The sequence below is a fragment of the Culicoides brevitarsis genome, chromosome 2 (assembly GCF_036172545.1).
Source record: "Culicoides brevitarsis isolate CSIRO-B50_1 chromosome 2, AGI_CSIRO_Cbre_v1, whole genome shotgun sequence".
Lineage (NCBI taxonomy): Eukaryota > Metazoa > Arthropoda > Insecta > Diptera > Ceratopogonidae > Culicoides > Culicoides brevitarsis.
Genome location: NC_087086.1, coordinates 4,508,381 through 4,534,101, shown reverse-complemented (window position 1 = coordinate 4,534,101; position 25,721 = coordinate 4,508,381). Strand labels below are relative to the sequence as shown.

The following is a 25,721-nucleotide window of genomic DNA, read 5'->3' as shown; positions in this document are numbered from 1 at the left end:
TTTTTGTCATTTTAACTTAAATTATTTTCAATTTTTTTAGAAATACGTCGAAAACGTGAAACAAGATGCAAGTATCGGAACAAATATTCTCCGTGTATCTGCCTCTGATGAAGATGCTGACAATAATGGCGCCATTGTGTATACTTTGAGTGCTCCATTTAACCCCGAAGACATTCAATATTTCGATATTCAACCGGAATCTGGATGGATTATACTTAAAAAGGCCCTTGATGTAAGTTGAACTTTTCATTTTTACCTTTAAAAAATTTTTAAATTATTTAAAATAATTAGCCAATATTTTAAAATTTATAAATTCGAATAAAAATTTATTTAAAATTAATTTAATTAAATTATTTAAATTAAAAAAAAATAAATTTTAATTAAATTTTAAAAATAATTTATTTATTAAAAAATAAATTAAAAATATTAACAAAATTTAAAAAATATTTTAATTATTTAATAAAATTTTTAAATTAAAAAAAAAAAAATAAATTAAAAAATTTAAAAAATTTTTAATTTTTTTTAATAAAATTTTTAAATTAAAAAAAAAAATTTTAATTAATTGAAAAAAATTATAATTTAAAAAATTTTTTAAAAAAATATTTAAAAAAATTTAAAAAAATAATTTAATTAAAATTTTTATTTAAATTAATTAATTTTTTTAATAAAAAAATTAAATTTAATTAAATTGCATTTTTCAAATAATTTAATTTAATTAAATTAAATAAATTTTAAATATAAATATTTGGCTAATTGTTCCTTTAATATTAAAAACTAACAAAAAATTTTAGCAATTAACATAGAAAATTTATTATTTAAAAAAAAATATTAATTTTAATTTAACACATATTTAATTTTAATTAATAAAAAAATAATTAATTAAAAATCTGCTCTATAAAAAAGAAGGATAAAGTCAATTAATTTATTAACAATTAATTTTAAAAAAAATAAGAAACACAAAAAATTTCAATTCAACAACAATAAAAGAATGGCTGCCGCAGAACCCTTCGCGATAAATAAATAAAATAAAATAAAAAACAATTGGCTAAGTATCGGGTCTCGTGTAGTAGATTTAAACAAATTCCCGCTTTAGAACTTCAAAATAATTTAAAAATAAATGTTCACCCCGTGTTTGTTGTATATCTCACACATTTGACGTGTTAAAGTGTCGTGTCAGCACCGTGTCAATTTTTTTTATAGAAAATATTTTTTTCTTTTTTAATTAATTACTTAATTTTATATACGCACCATGTCTCAGTTTGAAAATTGAATTTTTAAAGCAAAATTAAGTTTTGAAAAAAAAATTAAAATAAAATGCACTGACTTTTGAATTTTTATCGCACCAACTTTTTCACTATATATTATAAATAGGATGCTTTATTCTCTCTTTTTGAGCGCACATTTAAATATTTTTTGTTGCGTTTTGTTTTTATTTTTGAATTTTTTTATTTAATAAAAAAAAATATAATAATGATAAATTTGACAGAAATGATGGAATTAAATTAAAATAAATAAAAAATAAATAAATTCCATCTCAAGTCAAAATTATTAATTATTATCTACGAAAAAATGAAACCAAACACCGTATAATTATTTATTTTCAAAAAACATGCAAATTCAAGCAAAAAAAAAAAAATAAAAAATTTTTAAAACAAAAAAAAATAATTTTAAAAAAATTATAATTATATATAGCACATTATTATGTATGATTTTATGTTGTTTGATATGTGATTGATTGATATTCTACGGCACAAACTTATATTTTTCACTTCAACTTTTAACTGTCATGTCATATAGCTCTCATATATTTAAAAAAAAAAACAAGCAAGCGCTAAACTTAAACGTCATTAATTAATCCTCAAAAAAAATAAATAAATATTTTTGCGCATTTTTTTTTTAATTTTTTGATGTTGTGATTTTTTTCTCACAATTTTTTGAAATGAAATGATTAATGATACATTTTAATATACAATTTTTTTTGTACTGAATTTTTTTTCGATTATTGATTTTTGTAATGATTATCATAAATTTACAACCGACCGAGAAACACTAAATTTTTTGAAGCGTCAAAATTTTTTGCTAACAAGGCGCCATCGACTATTTGTTGTTGTTGTTGATTTTTGAATAAATAAAAAAAAATATTTTTTTTTGCAATAAAAAAATTAAGCCAAAAAATTATACACGAAAGTAACGTAAATATTAAAAGTGTTTGTCTGGTCAATTTTATTGGCAAACGACAAAACATAAAAAAAATATTGAGATAAGCCACATTTTTGATAATTCACTCATTTATCGGATTTGCGAAAAGAAAACATATTTTTTGAGGCGAATCTAGCGAATCAATATTTGGCACGGAACCAAGAGCTTCTTACAGTTCACGTACCTTTAACAACAAAAAAAAAATAAGGGACAAAGAGCAACGATTTGTTTTTGTATTGTTGCTTTTCGAACATTGCCCTCTCGATTTTTTTATTTTTTTTTTATAAAGTGGCTAAAAATATTTTAATGGCTTGAAAACCGAAGAAAAGTACAACAATTGACATTTTCTCCGAAAAATTTTGGAACGACCAATTGATATTTTTGAGTGTCGTTCGACATTTTCTCTTTGCGCGACTGTTTGTTTGGCATATAAATGTTAATTACTGCACAAAAATCCTCCGCTAACAAAATTGCACAAACCTTCTTCCTGTATTACCTAACTTTTAAAACTAAACTTTGTACACACCCATCACATCAGTGACACAAACACAACTTATTAACGACACTTTTTTTTTGTTTTTGTATAATTTTATCCCCAATCCCCTCAAAAAAAAGAATTTAATAGAATTTTCCTAATCCTGCTTACTTTTCTCTATTTTTTTTTATTATTATATATGTGTGTAGCGAAGCATTGTCATGTCAAAATAAATGATTATGTCAACATTTTTTGATTGATTCAATTTATTTTTTTTTCTCATTTTCATTTAATTGAACATTTTCTTGTACTAAACGACACACCTTTACCAACAAAAATTCCAAAAAATATTTTTTTTATATATCTTGATTAATATTAAAAATTATGAAAATGCATGAAAAGTGTTTGTCTGTAGAGATTTTTGATTATTTTTAAAGGAAATAATTTTTTTGTCCTGAAAATTTTTTTTTAAATTTTTTTTGTTGTATTTTTCTTCATTTAAAAAAAAATTAAATATTTAAAAAATTATTATTTAGAGCACAATTAATTTTTTTATTTATTTTTTGTATGAAAATATTATATAAAAAATTTTTCTTTAATATTTTTGGGAATAAAAAAAATCGTGTCAATAAAATTTCGTTTATTAAGGATTGCAATCCTGTAAGTTATTTTATTAATATATATAATAATATTAATAATCGTTATCATAAAAAAAAAGTTACGAGTAGGGCTAAGTAATCTTCCTGATATAATCCTAAAAATGGGTCAATAACCTTATATTCTTTGTTGACATCGTATTTTCATTGTCTTTTACTTAATTAAATTATAGCAAAGTATCTCCCCATTTTTATGTTAGTTTTTGCGACATCATATATAAATATATAACATACGTTATCATATCATTAATTGTATATATTATAATGTAATAACATTTTTGTATGTTATAGAAAGAAAGGATTTAATCGCTTTTTGTCCAATTAAGTAAATTAATTTTATTCCATTCGAGATTTTTTGAAAATTTCGACGTAGATCTTGAGATCCATTTTAACAAAAAAAAAATTAAAATTAATACAGAAATGCATCTGTGGTAGCCAAACTAAACCTCCATAAAAATCCTTATCATCATCATGGCAATTTCTTGCAGCCTTCTTTGTAAAAAAAAAAATACAAATTAAACATAACTCCGTATAAAATATTTTATTGTTTCATTATTTTTTTTTATTATACTTTACTTACTCATATATAGTAATGTTGAACACTATAAAAATTTGTGTAGAACAAATAATCGACTGCAAGAGTTTCATTTACATAAAGACATTACTTACTGTTAATGATTCTTCATACATTATGCTATTATTTTTTCTTTTAATGTTTTTTTTTTTTATTTGAGCTTTCATTTTATTTATTTTATTAGCTGACGAAGGTTTTATTATATTATAGTAACTTCTACGTCGTGTTTTTGTTGTTGTTTTCGTTCCTTATGGATTTTATGTTTATTATTATGTTTCATTCATGAATAGAAATGTATATGAAAACATATTTTTGGGAGAGAGTTGCAACAAAGTTGCATTTTTTATACAACTTGTGTAAGGGACTTGTATGAAAAACTTGTATGGATTTGAGTTTCATATACATTTTTATTATGTTTTGAACCATAAACCGTCAAATATTTTTTTATTAAAAAAATTAATAAATTAAATAATTTTAAAATAATAAAATTGAAAAAAAATCATAATTTTTTATTTTAAAATTATTACCTAATTATTTTTAAATTTTATTAAATTAATAAAAAATTAAAAAATTAAAAATTAAAAAAAAATTATGAAAAATTTTATTAATTTTAAAAAATAATAATAATAAAAATTTCATAATTTATTTATTAAAATTATTATTTTAAAAATAATTAATAATTTAAATACAATAAATTATGAAAATTTTTATTAATTTATTATTTTAAAATAAATAAATTATGAAAATTTTTATTTAATTATTATTTTAAAAATTATTTTATTTAAAATTAAATTATCAAAATAAAATAATTTTTAAAATAATAATTTAAATGAATAAATAATTAAAATATTATTTTAAAAATGATTTTATTTTTAAAAAATATATTTTATTTTAATTTTTATAATTTTATTATTTTTTTTGTGTTTCTTATATTTTTTTATTTTTTAAAAAATTACTTTTTTAAATTTCATGTTTTATTTTTTAATTTTAAGTAAATAAAAATCATTAACAGTAGTTAGATTAACAAAAATGTATAGTAAAAATTAATTACTAACCCATCCTCTTTACATTAATTTTTTTTTATTTAAAAATATATTTTTTTTATTATATAGAAAAAAAAATCTTAACCTCATAAAAATATCCATTGATTATTTTTCTTTATTTTTTTATTCCATAAAAACACAAAAAATACAAAATAAACTTACAAACGTCTTCTGTGTGTGTAAATGAATTTGAAAAAAAATATTCTCACAAAAAAACGAATAATATTGTGAATGAACACGAACCATTATCCTTGCGATGTTTAGCGTGAAAAATATCGCCTTCGGGTTCGTGCCTCTGATAAAGGTCTTCCGCCGTTGTATGCTGATGTCGACGTTGACTTAGATGTTGTCGACCGTAACAATAAGCCGCCAATCTGGGATCGTACTATTTATGGTCCGATTCATATAAGAGAAAATGTCACTGTTGGTACTGTTGTTACATCGCTGAAAGCCAGGTTTGTATAAAAAAAAACACACAAAAGTACTAACACAAACAAAATAAATTACTAAAAAAATTAAAAATGAAAAAAAAACAAGGTAACTGTTCACCAAACCAAAAATTTTAAACATTTATGGGGCATTCACAATTTTTTTTGAGAAGAATTTTTGTGTAATTTGTACGACGTGTGAATTTTTTTGAACAATCAATTTTTGAGGTTCAACTTTTTTTATGTAACAACCCGAGAGATGGGTTAAAAAAATGCAGTATCGCTAATCGTAGAATTTTTTGGCTTATAGTGTGCTATATATAAAAAAAAAATTTGCAAAAAAATCAAAATTAAAAAAAAAATATTAATTTTTGAATTTTTTTTTATTTTAAAATAAAAATTTTATTTTTTTAAACAATTTTTTTTAAATAAAAAAAATATTTAGTTTGTAGTTAATTTAAAAAAAAATGATAAAAATCCCGATCATTATTTCATTTTTTCATATCGAAATTTTGACTCGAGGATTTTTATCATAAAAAAAATTATCAAGTATCGCTAAAAGAATTTTTGATACTACTTGATTTTGTTTTTTGAATTTTTTCCTCCTCTCCTGCGACGTGTCTTGTGTCAATTGCTCGCGCGATAAATTAAAAAAAAAATAAAATTAACAGAAAGAAACGTATAAACTCGAAGCAATGGCACAAGATAAAGGTTATCCGCCGTTACAACGTACCGTAGAAGTACAAATCGATGTAGTTGATCGTGCTAATAATCCGCCAGTATGGGATCAAGTTGTTTATGGTCCAATTTATGTTAAGGAAAATATGCCTGTTGGAGGAAAAGTTGCTTCAATTAAAGCCAGGTCTGTTAAAACTAACAAAAAAAATTTTTTTAGATGCATTTTTATGTTTTTTTCTTCATGTTTGTTTTTTGGGTCCATTTTGTAGATATCGAAAAATTATTTTTAAAAAAGTGTGAATATTATTATTTTGCATTTTTTTTACTCATCAACGCTTCAAGTAGATTTTTTTTGTGTCATCTCTTATTTTATGTTTTTTCTGATCTCATCGAAATTGCTCAATTATTTGAACGAGAGAAAACAAAGCGATAAGCCCTCTTACTTATGAATTCATCGACAAGTGCCTAATGTCCAACTTCTCACACAATTACCATTACCATAATTTATGCAGTTGAACATGATTCTGTTTACTCAATTCGAGCGATTGTACCATTTATTTGTTCTTTGCATACACAAAATATGGTTATCACCTCTCGTTCTCGTCTCTTCCTTTCTTCCATGGCGAAAAGAAAATTTCGTATTTGACCGAAATACACACAAAACTAACAAATCGTCTCTCTCCCTTGTTTGTTTTTTGTCTTTCGCAAAAAAAAATAGTTTTTCTTATCAAGTGAATGAAAAGAGAATTGTCGGAAAAAGGTAATCCAATAAATATAAGATGATGGTATGGAGAGAAGAGAGAAGTAAATGAACAAAGAGGGAATAATTGAATTCAATATCTATCGATTTGGTTTTGTTCAGATGCTCATTTACGAATTTTTTTTATTAAAACATGATGAGAAGAGTTTCATGCATGATTAGAATGGATAGGAAGTCTCGTTTTAGCTTTTTAATGTTTTTAGCTCTTTTTCGAAAAAATTAGTTTTTTCAGAAGATTCGATCAGTTTTTGACTAAAGTTTCACAAAAATCTTCAGAAAATAAATTTTTGATGATTTTCAATTGAAACAAGTCCAAAACTATACAAAATAAACATTTTAGGCCAATTTTCAGCTCTTTTTCAGAAAAGTTAGTTTTGTCGGAATATTCAGAAAAGTTTATCAGTTTTTGACTAAAGTTTCACAAAAATGTTAAAAAATATTTTTTTTATGAATTTAAATTGAAAGAAATACAAATTTACCCAAATTATGAATTTTAGGCCAATTTTTCCAAATTTTAGCTTTTTTCTCAGCTCTTGAATTTAAAATTTTTGAGGTTATGGAAAGACTTAGTTTTATAAAATAATTGCTTAAAAATGTTTAAAAAAAATTTCATTTTGAATTTTACACATTTGGGAAGCTTTCAAAAAATATTTAAAGACTGATTAAAACTGAATTTTAGTTTTTTCAAATTTTCTTTTAAAAAAGTTGTCAGTTTTTCACTAACTTTCTCAAAAATATTCAAGAAATCAATTTTTAATGATTTTCAATTGAAACCAGTCCAATACTATCAAAACTAAACTTTTTAGGCCAGTTTTTCTAAAAATTAGCTCTTTTCTCAGCTTTCATATTTCAGCTTTAAAAAATGTTTCAAACCTGTCAGTTTTATTAAAATAAAATTTCTTGTTGATTTTTAAGCAATTATGAACATCTTCAAGTTATTTCCAAACTTTAAAACAACTTTCAGAGCCTTCAGCTCTTTTTCTTTCCGATTTCCGACAAACAATTTCTGCACCATCCTACAATTTCATTAAACTACTCACCCGTCATCGTAGATTGTTTGTTTACTTAACTCTTCAGCCGAACATCTCTCTCGTTGAACAAACACAGAAGAGAAAAGCAAAAAAAAAAAGTAGCCACATCTTATCTTTTGCATACATAATTTAATATCCAGTTCATCCCTCTTGACTCGTCTTATCATCGCATCGTTCCGTTCGTTCATCAAACCATAATAAATGAATTTATCGACGAGCCTATCGTAAAACTATTCATTCAATTACATCGTCGAACTCTTGTTTGATTTGGAATGTTTGTCTTTGTCTTGCTTCTCCTTTAACTCATTCGACGGGCAGAGCGGCAATAAAATGAAGAAGTAAATTATCTTATCAGACAAGTAACATTTTTATCCTCTTTGTTCACTTTTTTTTTCTCTATATTTTGCTGAGTCATTAAATCTTTTGATAAAAGAGAAATTTTTTACTCATTAACCACTTTTTTGATGATGATCAATTAGCTTTTATCGCTGCGTGCACCGAGGGAGGCAAAAATGGGCCGCGCGAAAAAAATATAATGATTTAAGTGTTTGGGCGTTTTCATCCAATCTTTTAATTCTTCTCGAATTTTTTTTATAAAAAATAATAAATTCCAATTTCGCAGAAAAAGTCATTCACATAATCTAATAATCAATTTTTTTACGTCGTGTCTGCTCTGTCATTCGCATAAACTCCAATTTTTAAACTCTGCACACCTCAGTTCAATTATCGAGATGACATGCTATTATTTATTCTCATATTTGTTGTATTTTTTTTTTGTTTCATTTTTTTTTTTCGTAGAAAAGTAGAATATTTTTTCATCATATTTCATCAATATGTATAGTTGATCTAAACCAATCCAAACAGGTACCAGCAATTTTTTTGTGTTAAATTTTGATGACTATCAACTCGAACAAATCCGACAAAAATTTTTGTGAAGTGAAAAAATGCATCATCTGCATCATCCATATAAAAAAAAATATTTTCTCAAAAAAAAAAAAATTTTTTTTTCGCTTTGTTTTTTGATGTCGCTGCGTTCGTCGTCCTTCTGACGTGCGACAAAAAATCATAATAATAAAAAAAAAATTATAAAATATTGTTGCGTGTCGTACATTTTTGGTGTATACTCTTTTTTTTTGTATCACACATCATCATCATTTTTTTGGTTCTGTGTGTGTGTTATTTTTATTTTTTTTTTATAAAATATATATATAACATAATATAGTAAAATATATATTTTTGTACTTTGTTGTTAAACGAATAAATTTTTGTCATGTCAATAATTTTTGCTTTTTGATTTGGCATGAATTCAACACAAAAAATGGGTTTATTAGTAAGAAAAATAAAAAAAAATTGCAAAAAAATAAATTTTTTGCAAACTATGATTTTTTTCCGTTTTGGTGGACAATTTTGTTTATATTTTTATTTTCGTTCTTTAAAAAAATTTTTTTTTATTTTTTTTTTTTTCATTTAAAAAAATCTTGTTGTTGATTTTTTCATACAACTGGATAAGCAAAACAAATGTTTTTGTAATGTACAGTTGATTTTTCGTCACCAACAACCAGTGTTTAGTAAATATTTATTTTAGTACACGTTTTAAAAAATATCCTGCGTTACAAAAACATTTTTTTTTACATTTTCACTGAATAAATATTTTTTTAATTTAATTTACTAATATTGATTTTTTTATTTTTTTTTCCTTACCTGAAAATTAAAATAAATAAAAAAAAATTTAGCTCTGGAATCGAGAACAATCCGACAGTTTTCTATCGCTTAATGCCCGGTTCGACGGCGCAAACCAACAAATTTCACACGTTTTATCTGCAACAACGGCCTGACAATGGCGATACGTGGGCCGACATAAAAGTGAATCATCCGCTCGATTTTGAGACCATAAAGGAGTATAATTTAACAGTTCGTGTTGAGGTAAGTAATTTTTTTTTTTTCAAATATTTAAATATTTTCATGATGCTCATAAAAAAAGTTTTTAAGGGTAAAATTTTTGCAACCATCGCGGAAATAATTTTCTATGCTGTTCTTTATTATTGAATATTTTATAACGTCCTTGCGTTTCGCGAATTTTCCCGTATTAAAATTACATAAAATATTCCGTAATAAAAGCTCAAACTATAAAACGACGATTACAGTTATTAAAAATTCCTTTTTACACGGGTAGCTGGAGGTTTTTAGCGTCGCCGCACGATCCTAATTAAGAATTCGCTGAACATTTGAGCCGTAATGATGAGGATGAGGTAATAAAAGCATACCTTTGAATAAATTTAAAATTTTCATCAATCAAGTAATTGAAAAATCAAAAAGTTAAATGAGTTTCGCGGTGAAAATAAATTTTCGACATATTTTTTTTTTTTTGTTGATTGTCTGTTAATTTAAAATATGTCGCCTCGAGTTAAAATCATCAATAATTTTTTTTTGATTCTGTCTTCAACACAAAAAAAAAATAAAATAAAAAAAATTATGCAATGAAATTCGTTTGAAATGTGAGACTGATTTGTCTTTTCGCATAAATTTCGCTTCTCAAGAGACAGAGTGTGAGAAAACGTAAATATTGAAGTCTCGTTTCATATGTAAATGCGCGTGCAAATGAAAACTGTAGCACGTATATTTGTTTCCCGCAACGCTCAAGCTGTGTGCGATTTATCGCAGAGAGAGAGGTAAACAAACAAACAGTTGTCATCCTTGCGATTTCACGAAATGCAAAGTGTGGAACAATATGGCATAAATGTTGCTTGCGGCAGTGTAATTTAGAGAACAAGTGGATAAATAAATGATTGTATGTGCATCCAAATATGGATGGTTCAGTAACTAGACGAGTGGTAATGATAAAACAAATATAAAGGAACAAACAAGCGGTTTACCGAGGATTTTGTTTGAAGAGAAATGTCTGACAAAAATATGAAGAGATTAAAAATCAAAAAAATGCAAGATGGCGGCATAACCTCAAAATTTTTATGAATCGATCTCGAGATCTAATTTAAAGATCTTATGAAAATAAAAATAATATTTCAAGATGGCGGCATAACCTCAAAATTTTTTGAATCGATCTCGAGATCTAACTTAAAGATCTTATGAAAATAAAAACAATATTTCAAGATGGCGGCATAACCTCAAAGTTTTTAAATCGATCTTGAGATCTAACTTAAAGATCTTATGAACATTAAATTAAAAGATGGCGACATAACCTCAAAGTTTTTAAATCGATCTCGAGATCTAACTTAAAGATCTTAAGAAAATTAAAACAAAATGTCAATATGGCGGCATAACCTCAAAATTTTTTGAATCGATCTCGAGATCTAATTTAAAGATCTTATGAAAATAAAAATAATATTTCAATATGGCGGCATAACCTCAAAATTTTTAAATCGATCTCGAGATCTAACTTAAAGATCTTAAGAAAATTAAAACAAAATGTCAATATGGCGGCATAACCTCAAAATTTTTTGAATCGATCTCGAGATCTAATTTAAAGATCTTATGAAAATAAAAATAATATTTCAATATGGCGGCATAACCTCAAAATTTTTTAATCGATCTCGAGATCCAACTTAAAGATATTAAGAAATAAAATAAAAATTTCAAGTCGGGATCGAGATCTAACTTAAAAATCTTAAGATGTTGTAAATAAAACAAAATTTCAAGATGGCGGCATAATTCAAAATTTTTTAAATCGATCTCAAGATCTAACTTAAAGATTTTATGAAAATAAAATCAATATTTCAAGATGGCGTTATAACCTCAAAGTTGTAAAATCGATCTTGAGATTGAAACGAAAGATCTAAACTGATCTAGAGATCAAATTTCAAAATATTTTAATTTACTGAATAAATTTAATTCAATTTTATTTTAAATGAAATTTGTAGACAATTTTAATAAAAAAAAAAATGTTATAAAAAAAGTAATTACCATCTCATAAATCGTCTCGTGAAATCGCCCAATGAAAAACGATTCCATTGAAATTTATGTAAAAACTCAATCTTTTGTACATCATCCTACCATAAGTTCGTAACAGCAAAAAAAATAAAGACAGCAAGAAGCTCACTTGATCAACGTGACATTTGAATAAAAAATTATCCATTTTAAAAATTTTACCACTTTCCGATGGCTCAAGGGCTCTGTTTATAATGGCCATGTTTCCGTGCGATTCTCTCTTCCATTTTTTTTCCATCAAATTTAAAGTTTGCACAACGCTCGTTCAACAACGCAAAAAAGCTGTCCTAGATTTTTCCTACAGATTTTCCGTGCACTGTGTAATTTTAGACAAAACTCATTTAAAGTCCTTAAGGCGATGCAATTTAGTACGGAAGACAGCAATAGCACAAAAAATGCACTTCAACCGAGTTGTGACGCTGCTTCGCGCGTCTTTTTTCTCTCATTTTTTTTCCATATCTTTGCTCGGCTTGGATGGCTTTACGAACTACCAACTAGGTATATAAATGTATGATAATAAAAAAAGACAGACTCTTTCTTCTTCTTCGTTAATATGAATTACTACTTATCATGATAAATTATATTTTTTAGAACGTTGCGAAAGAAAAACAATTTTAGAAAAGACGTCATTTGGTAAACATTTTCACTTTTGTAACGAGGCGTCTCCATTAGAAGAATTTTTTTCTTTTTTTTTTGTAAGAAAATTAATTCAAAGGACGTTTTTTTTTGCAAAGCTTGGAGGAAAATTCATTCATATCGCGTTTAGTCTACATTTTTTTCTGCTGTGTGAAAAATTCTCGAATGATAAATTTTCTTTGTGTTACTTCAGTAAATAATTCCAAGTACTTGTACGATGTCACTCATAATTTACGTTCGTTTAAGATCCTCTGAAAAATAAATGAGGAAAGTGCAGTTTAGTTTAAGAACAAATGTTTAGTTATAAAAAGGGTAAATTTAACTCAAAAATTAAAAATGATTCAAAATTTAAAATTAATTAAAATTATTGTTTCAAAATTTTTGCTATTATTTATAAAATTTACATTAAAATATAATAATTAAAATTATTTATTTTTTTAAATATATTAATTAATTTTAATTTTCATAAAATTTAAAATTGATAAATTTTTATAGAATATTTTTTTTAAATAATAATTTTTCAATTTTTTTCATTTATTTTTTTTATAATTATTTAAATTATTTTATTTTTTATTATTATTTATTGAATTAATTTTATTATTAAAAATTTAATTAATTTTTAATTTAAAAATCATTTTAGTTTAAATTTTATAAATAATTTTAAAACAATAATTATAATCATTTAAATTTTTTTAAGCAATGCAATATTTAATTAAAATTAAATATTTAAAAAAAAATATTTTAATAAATGAATTTTAATTCAAATTTGATTAAAAATTAAATGAATTTCGAAACAGTAAATTTATTTATTTAAAATATTTTTTTTTAATTTTATTTATTTTTTTAATTAAATATTTAATTATAATTTTTGACAAATTTTGCTTTTAAATATTTAAAAACTTATTTTAAATATTTAAAAAATATAATAAAAACTTTTTCAAATTTAGTCAAAAAAAAATCTTAAAAATCTCCATTTTTTACTCCAAAGGGCACTTACCATACAAATTTTAAGCCTTCTGAAGCACTTTTCGCCACAAAATGAATAAAAATGGTATTTTGTCACTCCATTCTCTCACGTTACGCCTTCTAATGTTTATTTTCACAAAATCCCGTGCCAAAAGTAAAAGAAGATTAATGCTCTCACGAATAAAAGGACAGTCCAAGGTTGCAAAAGTTTTTCCTTTTTCGCTGCGATCCAATTAGCATCCAATTATTATCATAATATAAAATTGATTTTCTTTCATTTTTTTTCTCCTTTCTCATTCCTCGAACAGAACAACGGCGCACAACAATTGGCCTCTGAAGCAACGGTCTACATCATGCTGGAAGACGTAAACGACGAAATTCCATTATTTACCGAGCGTGAACAAGAAACTGTGCTCGAAGGCGAACCAGTTGGCACAAAAGTAACGCAAGTGAATGCCATCGACAAGGACGGCACTTTCCCGAATAATCAGGTAAGTTTGACGAAGAAGAAAATTTTCGCATCTCGTCGTCGTCGTCGCGCAATTTTAATGAGATTTTGATGAAAAAGTTAACATTTTGCTGCAGAATCGATAATTTTAATTTAAAACAACTCGTCGTGTCGTGAAGTAATCGAATTTCATCGAGAGAGAGAAATTGAAACAAGAAGGGCTTTATTGCTCTTCTCGTTACTTCTATTATTTACCGAGAATTATTACTTTGCTGCTGCTATGTAGGTGTTTCTTGCGTTTCACTCCCTCGCTACTTTGAGCAACATTTCCGTACAGGCGGCAAACGAGCTGTAAATGCATTAAATTTAATGGAAATTCGGGGCGTGCCAGGCAGCAAAATAAATACAACAACATGGGTATTAACAAAGTGTCTGAAGTGTTGATTATCACGTCTTTTAACACAAAATGTGTTAGGATCATTTTCCTTCTTGTTGTTCCGTTTGTTTGTAAATTGCAAAAACAATCGTGAACACATTGTAACAAAATGTAATAAGACGCTTAGGAATTTTGCTTCTTTTTCCCTTTTCTTGCTCTTTTTTCAAGAAGAAAAAAGGGAAGAGAATTTTTTTTAGATAGTATCGCATTTCGTTTTTGAACCACGTGACTTAGCCCAATGCACAATTTAAAAATTTCTGTAAAGAGAATTTTGAAATTTTTTAAACCCAATACACATTTGAAGCTTCTCAAATTTCAGATTTCATGTTTTAAGACCAATGCATATTTTATATTTTAACCTTAATTCACATTTTAAATTTTAACCCAGTTCACATTTCAAAAATCTTCCTAAAAATTATTTTTAAATTTGTGACAAAATTTTCATTTTTTGATTTCCTCAAATAATATTTAAATTTAAAAAAAAAATAAGCCGAGTGAAAAATTCTTAAGTAAATTTTGAACTTCTGGCCCAATGCACATTTAAAAAATTTAAAGAATTATTTTTTGTAAAATTTTAATTAAAAAATTATTAATTAGAGTTAAAAATTAACAGAAAAAATAATTTTTACCCAATGCAAATTTTACATCTTTGCTCAGTGTAAATTTGAATTTTTTATCCCAATGCACATTTTGAAATTTTTAAATATTTAGAAACTATTTTAACAGACAGACAATTATTTTTTCATGATTTTTTAAATATTTTTCTCAAAATGACTTTAAAATGTAACTTAAGGATACTTTTTAACAAGACGAAGATTGAGTGAATCTTCCCCGTAAGCCATTTTCTGACACAAAAACTGAGTGTTAATGCACTAAATTCCATCTCATACAGAAAATTATCTTAAATTTTTATCAGATTAGAAGGAGACTCCTCACAAAGAAGAATCATTTTCGGTTCGCCGCAACTCCTGATAGAACACAGACAACAATTTTGTGCAAGAATTCATAATAATAATAATCATCATTCCACAAAACCCAAAAATTTTCTTTGTATATCTCTCTGGATGCACATTGAATGCACCAAAAATGTGTGCAGCAATTCCCAAATCAAATAAAATATTTCATCTCGAGAGTATCAAATGCGTATTTAATTTAAAGATATGCAGAATGCAGATTTTCCGATAAATGGTCATTGGATATTTCATTTGTGGCGGTTTTTGGAAGCATTTCGGGGGAATTTCTCGCGATTTAATTTAATTTTTGATAAGAATTTATTTTGATGGGATTATGGAATGGATTTAATGAATATTTTTTTTTTACTTTTTTTTTCAAACGAAATTTTTTGCATTAAAAATTTCTGATTATCATCGATTCGAAATATAGTAAACGTGCTGATAGTTAATTACATATCAACTTGATTCTAAGAAGAGTAAACATTTACAAAATATGAAATACATCATTTTTGCATTTACATTTATGACATGTTTCTGAGAAATTTGTCTGGAATGTCATCGGTTGAAGTTAAATTTGCTGTATGAGTTTCCGGAAAATGCAGTTTTTGTTAAAAAAAAATACGTTACATAAAGTTTTAAATTTTTTAAATTTTTTTTCAATTTCTATTATAACTTAAAAATATTTTTTTTAATCTAAAAATTATTAATTTTAAAATTATTTAATTAAATTAATTTAATAAAAAATTATTTTTAATTTAATTATTTTAAAAAATTATAAAATTATATTAAATTATTTGTTTATTTACGAGTTTATTAAAAATTTTAACCAAAATATTTCTTTAACTGTCAAAATTTTAAAAACATAAAATTAATTTGACGTGCAGGGTTGCCAATTTTTCATATACAAATTCCCGCCTTTTTTTCCCGCGCATTTTTTTAAAAGCATAAACAAAAGATCAACTGAGAAATTCGCTTCAGAATTCTTCAAATCCTGCCAAAAATTCATTCTTTTTTAATGAAAAAGACTTCAAAACCGTTTCCTATTAATTTTATCTTCCTTCTCCATAAAAATCATGCTCATACTCACCTATTGTGACACAACAAAAACATACGTCGAGCGTTATCTTTTCCGTTTCCATCTCTTTGCAATTTATCTGGTTATTAACATGTCAAATGCACATTTCCAAATTATAGACACATAGGGTGATATTTTCTAACCGCATCGTTTCATTCTACCTCTCTAGACTTTTATTCTGACACACTCACCTAAATACAGTAGAGACGGAAAGAGACTTTTCATTTATTGTTATGTATGTCACTTTTTGCTGCTTTCTTCTTTCGCTCATAGACATAAAATTTCATTATTACAACTTTAACATATTCTTCGTCGGTACGAGCTTTGTTATTAAACGATGTTGAAAATTTTCCTAATATGTTATAATATAATTGTGTCTGCTGAAGCACCTACCTGACTTTTCTTCTTGCATAGTTAGCGTCATGCAGCGAGCTCGAGGAATTAAAATTCTTTGGCATTTTATTGTCTCTCGTTGCTCGATTGTGTGAAGCAGGTGATTTTTCTCATGGGCTCATTGTCATAAAATCCATTTTCTCAAAGGGATTTGTTTAAAGCATTTCAAAGAGAAATATGGGATTTTTTTTACGATTTTAAGTCACGTGGTTAAAATATTCAAAATTAGCATTAAAACAAAAAATAAAAAAATTTGCATTGGGTTTTCAATTTAAAAAAATGTGCATTTTAAATGTTCAATGGGATAAAATTTTTAAAATAACTTAAACTAATTTTTTCTTGAGATTTAAACTTTTATATAGATAAAAAGTCACGTGGTTTATTTTTTTAATTTTTTATTTTTTTTTAAAGAAAAATTAGAATGTGCATTGGGTCAAAAAAAAATTTTTTTAAATAAATTAAAATAAAATTTCTATTTGAAAAAATATTTAAATGTGCATTAGGTTAAATTTACATAGAAAAAAATGTCACGTGGTTAAAATTTTCAAAAGTTGCATTGGGACAAAAATTTAAAATGTGTATTAGGTAAAAAAAAATATTAAAAATGTAAATTGGGTTCATCTCAACCAATATTTGTTTTCAGATTCAAAAAAAAATTTCATAATGTGAACTGGGTATAATTAAATGTTAAATTAAATTAATTAAAAACCACGTGGTTAAATTTTTTTTTACCGAAAACTTTTTGTAATTTTTTTCTTCTATTTTTTTCACTTCATGAAATGATAAATTAACATCTCTAACGACGACGACGACACACTTTTAATTTAAATTCATTTTAATAACGAAAAAAAAAAATATAAAAATTACCACATTTTACAATAAATTTCTCCCTTTCAGGTGTACTATTATGTCGTCGACTCGCCACGTAACGAAGGCAAAGATTATTTCGAGATTAATTTGCAAAGCGGCGAGATTTTCACAAAAGTCGTGTTCGATCGTGAAAAGCAAGGAGCATACGCATTGGAAGTCGAGGCAAGAGACGGCGCACCATCCGCTCGTCCCAACAGCAATCAACAACCCAATTCAGGTGAGTTTGTCCTTTCAATTATCTCTCATTATATTCTGCGTGTTAAAATATTCGTCAAATTGGAATTTTACGCAAATTTCATCTTTTCTTTCGTGAATCGCCGCGACGTTGACACACCAATAATAATAATTATTATAATTATTTCGTGAGAAAATGTGAGAGAAAAAAAAATTAAAAATTATAATAAAAGAAAGTTTAATCTCGGTTCGACTTTTCCTCGGAATTAGGACACGAAAAGCAAGAAGAGAAGAAGAATGAAAGGAAAAAAGTTCCGCTCCGCTATTCATTCACTTCCCTATTATTATCACACAAATTATATTCTCATTATAACACCATTAAGGCGTTCCATTTAAAATGCTTCAAGTGGCAGATGTATGGCATGGCGACCAATTTCCATATGAAGTCAACGACGACGCAAGCGATGCAGACAGAAACAATCTGTCTAACGAGGTGTGTGTTACGGGAGAAGTTTAATTTATATTTTTTTATTTTAAATTCCTTATCTACCTCTTCTGTTTCGTTTCTTCTTCGTTATTGCGATAGTTCTGCTTCATGTAAAATACAACACTTGCTTATTTATTTTCTGCGAAAACTAATAAAGAGAAGAATTCCCTTTTGTCTTCGCTTTAATATGTCTTTGGTTAGGTTTCGATTCTGAGAAGGTGTAACAGGAGAAAACATGACAGAAAATGGTCTTTCTGCGAAAAGTAATTTATTGGACATGTGAATCTTTTGTTCGTTATTATTGAATAGAAATTGAAGCAAAAATTAGCTCTTTAACTTTTTTTTATTCATTTAAAATTTCTATTTTTGATTTAAAATAATTTTCTTTTAAAATTGTCAAAAATTCAATAATTTTTGAAATTTTCATGTAAACTTCAAAAAATATTTAAATAATTTTAAAAATTTTAAGATAAAATTATATTACTATTTAATTTATTTAAATTTATTTATTTTTATTTTTAATAACTTAAATTTTTCTATTTTTTTTCCTAAAAAATAATTAATTTTTAAATTTTTTAAAAAATTGAATATTTCTACTTTTTTTCAAAATAATAATTTCTAAATTTTTTAAAAATAATTTTAATAAATTTTTTAACAAAAAAAAATATTTAAAAATTCCTATTTTTATTAAAATTAAATTTATTTATTTTAATTAATTTTTCAAAAAATTAAAATTTTATAAATACCTAAAAATTAAATTTTTTTACTATTTAAAAAAAATTGAAATAAATAAATTAAATTAAAATTAAAATAAAATAAATAAGCTTTTTTAATCAGTTATAAAAAAAAATTGAAAAAATCAAAATGATATTTTTAATTATAAAAAAAATTAAAATAATTTAATTAAATATTTTTTTATTTATTTTTTTTTATTTTTTTTATTTTTTATTTTTTTTTTTTTTTTTTTTTTTTTTTTTTTGAATAAAAATATTTAAAAATTTTTTTTTAAATGAATTTCCATTTAAATTGAAACTTATTCATTTTTTTTGTATTCCTTCCGAGACATTTTTTAAAACTAATTTATTCGAAATTAGTACATTTTCTTGCTTTTACATTTTTTTAAATTTTTTCCTTCAAGTACTTTAAATGACATTTGAAATCTCCTTTGAGCGGTTTTCTTGACTTTTACCTTAAATATTTGTAAACGACAAATCAAGGAAGATTTATGTTCCTCTCACTTATCTTTTTTTTTGCGTTTTCCTTCCTTCTTCCTTTTTAACTTGTAAAATGTCCCCTTAATTAAAAATCTACCGCATTAGTCATTATTATCTCACAAAAGCTGTCATCTCATTAAAAGACCATAAAATTAACGACAATAAACCCTTTTTTCTGTCACCTGAATTATTTTTTTTTTCTGATGTTGACACAATCTTCTGTCGCAATATTTGGGTAAATTCGGTCAATTTTTTATTCACAAATTTTGAACCTGTTGAACACACAAAACGACACGAAATCAAATGTTGACCGAAAAATTTAACGTCAATTAGGGATCGTGTGTGTTTTTGAGGTAAAAAACTTTTTTTTTTATGTGTGTGCGGTTGTAATAAAAGCCGGGCAATTAATTGAAAAGTCATTCTGTCGATTCTTGCGAAGTTGTTGTCTTTCTAATTAATTTTCCGCACAATTTCGAGGCGTTAACAAGTGTTTATATCACACGCAGAAAAATGTGCGGGCAGCCAATGACAAAGTTAATTAATTGTTCTCGAAAGTACTTGCGTGGCATGCGAAATCTCTGCACATTTTTTTTTTGTTTGGCACACGTCGTCGAGGAGCGACGAAAAGACCAAACGACGAAGAGGAAGAAACGCATAAGAAGATTTATGGAAATGAAAGCATCAGGTGAAAATAATTGAAATTTGTGAGGTAGGCAAAATTTATTGTCAACAGCAGGCCTCGTTCTCTCCTCTTGCAAATTTTCTCATGAATGTTAAATAATATCTACTGCCGGGAAAAACATGCGATGGAGACGCCTCGTATTTTTTTTTTTGATACAAAACAGCTGGAAATCTCACAAAATGGGGGCAAAAGAGATTCATCTTAATATTCTTCTTTTTTTTCCTTTTTTCTGCCCTTAAGAACATTAAATGAGATGAAAATTGCGAAACCCAACAAATAAATGGAAATTACGAAATCAAAGAAAAAAAAATTTGTTCACACATGGAGCTAACAAGCAATTTTAACCTCACACGATATAACGACCAACCGCGTAAAAATGTGTTTGTAATGATTATTTTCCGTTTTTTTTTCTCCATATGTTCAATTGTCTCCTCAAATGCCTTTTTCGGAAAATTGTTTCAATATTTCCGGCAAACAAATAGAGAAACAGAGAAACTTTGCGCCATAAAAATATTTCTAATGGCAGGGATAAAAATATACAAACGAATGTAATCATTTTGGATTACATTTCACAGATTTCCCGTCAAGAATAATTTAAATACTTTTTTTTTTTGTAAGGAGGATATTTTTTTAGTCCAATCGAGGGAGGTTTTTGACATTTTGCACACCATTATTACGTAATTGAGTTCTTTTAATGGATATTTTTGTGTGAGGTGTGGGAAATGGTAATTGTTGAAAAGAGCTTTTTGTGCCTTGATGACATTGGATTTTTTTAAAGATATGAAAATTTTGAGAAATTTAATGTTAAACAATAGTTTTAGCGCATTTTAAATAATTTGAAATTTTATTACCTTGAATGAATAATTTTTAAATTTATGAAATTTTAACTTCTTTTTTATAACGAAAAAAATTATTTTAAAATTTTTGTTCAAAAAATCGGAAGTAGAATTCTATTAATTTTAATTTATTTAATTTTTAAAAAATAAATATTTTAATTAATTCAAACAATTTTTAATTAAATAATAAAAAATAAAAAAAAATGAATATTTAAATAATTTCATTTTAATCAATTTATTAATTTAAAAAAAATCATTTTTTTTTTCTTTTAATTGAATAAAATAAAATTAATAGAATTATATTTTTGATTTTTTGTTCAAAATTTTTAAATGAATTTTAGTTAAAAATTTCTTTAATTGAATTTATTAAAAATTCTTAATTTAAATAAAAATTCTCAAAAAAAAATAATAAAAAAAAATTTCATTAAATTTAGCTTTCTTATTTAAAACTATTAAAATTTTTATATAATTTCTCACCAAAATTAAGATTTCAATATTAGTATAAATCTAAGAAATTTAAAAAGTTAAAAAAACATTAAAATTCAAAAATAATTCTTTGAAAAAAAAAAAAATTAATAATAAGCAATTCTTAAAATTTTTAAATAATTAAATTAAATAATTCCATCAACTGAAATTAAAAAAAATAAATAAAAATTAAAAAATTATTCAAAAAAAAAAGAATTATTAAAATTTATCATTTTTGAACAAAAATTAAATAAATAATTAAAATTGTCTTGAGATTTCTCGCCCAAATTAAAGTTTCTATATAAGATTTCTAAAGTAAAAATTTTTTATCTTTAAATTAATTCACCTGCATTGACCATAAAGCATTAACTACAAAGATAGAACATAATGAAACCGCGCATTACCTGAGGACAAAACTCACACGCCATTAAAAAAAAAGCTACAAAAAAAACGAAAGACGGTAAAATTAATGACTTCCATTGTCCCAAATGTACACTTAAAATGGGATTGTTTATCTAAATAAAAAATAAAACTTTTTTTCGTGTGCCCATATTTTTTTCCTACTTTATTTGAGCTTTTTTTAAAGTTCACACAAACTACAAAAATTCTAAATAAACACAACGAGAAAGAGAAAAACAATAAATTTTGCACGTAAGTGAGTTAAACACCTGTACTTAAAGACAAAACAATAATATTAATGGCAAAAGTAATGTAAAACCCACACACAAACATTCACAATAATTTAAGCATTTTGTAACCAAAGCAGTTTCATGTAATTATTTTCCTCTCCAAGCAGCACATCGAGACATCAGGTGAGCAATAATTGCGCATTTCTCGATAAATTTTGCCATCAATTCGTCTCTGAATTCAGTTTTGAATGTGCTAATAAAATGCACCTGAGCAACGAACGTGTCCTTCCTTCACACAAGTTTGTCGGTTGAATTAATTTCCGTAACGAGAATGATGAATTTCTGTCACAATTTGCGGACAAATCTTCTTGTCTAGACAAATTCAAGCAATTTTGTGGTCATTTTAAATTTTAATTGATTTTCTTTAAAAAAAATTTAAAATATTTTGCGAAAATTGTCGCATTTTTAAGCCAATCTGGAGAGAAATGTGGCATGAAAAAATTTAAATTAAAAACTATTTTCGGAAATAATTTCAATTCCACAGAAGAATAAAAGAGAAAAAAACATAAAATTTTATCCCATGGACTTATCACACTTAACTAATTCCGAAAACATAAAAGGGACGAGATAAAGAGTTGACAATAATTACCCAACTTTTTCTATTAGCACACATTCATTCACTTTTGCATTTGACATATTTTTACCCCAAAAACGTTCCTTTTTTCCTCGATTTAATGAAAACCACACACACACTTGAACGGCAAAGTCACATACAATGGCGAGCCCTTTTTTATTTAAAACTCCATATGGTGTAATTTTGATAGGCCATTGTCCGCATCATGACAATTTTCCCTCGCTTATTAGCTACCCGAACCTCCTTTTAAAAATTGACCAAACAAAGATTGGGACTTTTTTCCGTGAATGAAGTCTATTTTCGAAATAAATAAAATAAAATGAAGAATAAAGATGTAAGTGAGCATAAATAAATAGGAAAATCAAGAGATTTCGGATACTCTCTATAAATTGAGAGATGAAACGAAATAAAAAGCAGAAAAATATATCTTCGGTTTTTTGTGTTTTTTTTTTTTTTTTTTTTTGTTAAAGAGAAAAAAACCGAAGGACCGCTTTTATCATCCATAATGATGATAATAATATTTATGAAAATTCATCATCAGGAGAGTTATTTTATTAATGTAGCTTGAAAAGGTTTTGAAAAGTTTATTACTCTCGCATTTTATTCAAAAAAAAAAATATATATGAATAAAATAGCGTTCTGGACAGTATCTGGAGAGTATCTTAATCGAAGAGATTTTTCTTTTTTGTAAATTTTACGATCGTTTACCTTGTTATTCGAATAATTAATTGATCGTTTTGCAATACTTAAAAAAAATATATTAAAAAAATTGTACTAAAAATAATAATAAATAATTTAAAAAAAATTAATACTATTTAAAAAAGTTAAAATAATATTTATTTAACATTTATTAAAATAAAAAAATATTCAGTATAAAATATTCTAAATTAATTTAAAAAAAAAATTAAAAATTATTCAGTTTATTAAAAAAAATTAAATATAATTTACAAAAAAAAAATCAAATAAAAAGTGTTTTAAAATTAAAAAATTATTTTATATTTAGTAAAAAATATTTTTAGTTTATAGAAAATATTTTTTTGAATTTTATTTATTTTTTATTTTTTAAAATACATTTTAGTTATACAAACATTTTATATTTATTACTGAGTATTCTAAAAAATTGAAATTAATCCAAAAATTAATTATTTTGAATAAAAAAAAATTAAAATTATTTAATTAATTATTAAAAATTAAAATTATTTAATTATTTTTTTTTTATTTCAGAAAAATGTTTTTTAAAAAAATATTAAATTCAGACAATTTCATTAAGAAATTAAAATTAATTAAAATTAATTTAATATTTTTTTTTGTATTAATTTTTTTATATTAATTTTTAATTATAAATATTTTAAAATTCTCTAAATTAAACAAACACATAAATAATTATTAACTTTTGTTTTATTTAAAAAAAAAAATTTTCGCGCAAATTTTAAAAATATCAAATTTAACTGCAAAACATAAATTTTTAAATCTTCCAGACAAGAAATCATCGACAAACACAGTCGTTAATTATTGCTCCTTACTTCCTATTTATCTCTTAGACATTCATTTATTGGGGCACCTACGTTAAATCGAATAGAATGAGGAAAAATAATATAAATGCACGTGCCTTGCAAATATAACAATTTTCCAATTCAGCAATTTCTGATTGAAAAGCATTTTTTATATTTTTTTTACGTTAAATAAGGATTTTTTTATCTTATTTCATTTTCTTCAGATTTTTACTCGGACCTGCCTTTTTGCGATTTTCCTTTTTTTTTGCGTTCATTTCCAAAGTCAGGCATTCAAATGTTAACTAAAAGTTATCTTCGCTATCTTTTCATCAAAATTTTCCGATTTTTTTTCGTCTGTTTGACATTTGTTGGTTTGCACGCAAAATTGATCCGTCATTGATTGGTTTTATTTTTATTTTATTTCATTTTTTGCCTTGATTTGGTTTTTTTTGTTGTTATCATCAATTTCAATCTATTTGCGCGCCGTTTGTACGAGGGACAAGATAAATTATCCGATTTGAACAAATTGATATTGCTCGCAACTTATTGACGCTTTGATTGGTCAAATTTATCGCTGTAATGACAGTTTATTGCTCTCTTCGCGTCGTCGTTGTCGTCGTCGCCAATGCAACGAAGCACAAAGAGAATGATTTATAATTAAAAGACGCACACGACGCGAGATAAATGCACAATCATTATGAGATAAAATTTAATGGAAATAATTATGAAAATTTTCGAAAATAAAAGTTTTTCTTCGCGAAACGCGACGGAGAATGGGAGAAAATGAAAAGGAACTTTATGATCGCATAATTAATAATCATGTGAACAATGCGCGTGTCATGCAAGAAAACAAGCGTCGTCGTTTTCGTCGTAAAATAAAACGATGATGATGATAATATTCGTAATTTATGCATGTCAAGTGAGTGTAAGAACGTCTGCCTGTTTGCAGAAATAATAAGGAGGAAAACGGGAAAATAATAAGAAAATAATTGAATAACATTATAAAAATAATAAAAAAAGTTAAACAAGAAAATGGGAACGAGGTTGAGAAAGTTTAACTTATTATTATTTATGCTAAAAATAAGGTTGACAAGAAGATCTTCGTTGAAAATGTGTCAAAATTTGATCTTTCGAGATCTTTCTGTAAAAAAAAGTGACGTTTCTCGATCTTCATATTAAAATTATAAAAATGCCAAAAATTTTTTTTTTTAAATTAAAATTAAAAAATTTCAAAAATTTAAATAAAAAATAATTAAATTAATTTATTTATTTAATATTTTTTTTTTTTTAATTTTAATTAAACTAAATTTAAATTTAATTTTTTTAAAACAAAATTTAAAATAAAATTTTTAATTAATTAAAATTAATTAAGTAATTAAATTTATTTTTGAAAAATTTCAAGTTTACAATTTAAAAAAAAAATAATTAAAGTTAAATTAAATTAAAATTAATGAACAAAAATTAGAATATTAAATATTTTAATTCAATTTCATGAGACAAAAAATTAATTTATTTTTTAAAAAGAAAATTGAATATAAATAATC

The 25,721-nt window shown here is 24.7% G+C and overlaps 1 protein-coding gene across 1 annotated transcript in view; it reads left to right on the top strand.

Annotated features, from left to right (window-relative positions):
* LOC134832733 (neural-cadherin) overlaps nucleotides 1-25,721 on the top strand; it is a 180,766-nt gene that overhangs the window by 43,988 nt on the left and 111,057 nt on the right. Inside the window, exons 5-9 of the mRNA XM_063846864.1 lie at nucleotides 41-232; nucleotides 6,047-6,237; nucleotides 9,578-9,767; nucleotides 13,697-13,879; nucleotides 17,591-17,780. Of these exons, the coding sequence (XP_063702934.1) occupies nucleotides 41-232; nucleotides 6,047-6,237; nucleotides 9,578-9,767; nucleotides 13,697-13,879; nucleotides 17,591-17,780 (946 nt within the window). The remainder of the gene's footprint in view (nucleotides 1-40; nucleotides 233-6,046; nucleotides 6,238-9,577; nucleotides 9,768-13,696; nucleotides 13,880-17,590; nucleotides 17,781-25,721) is intronic.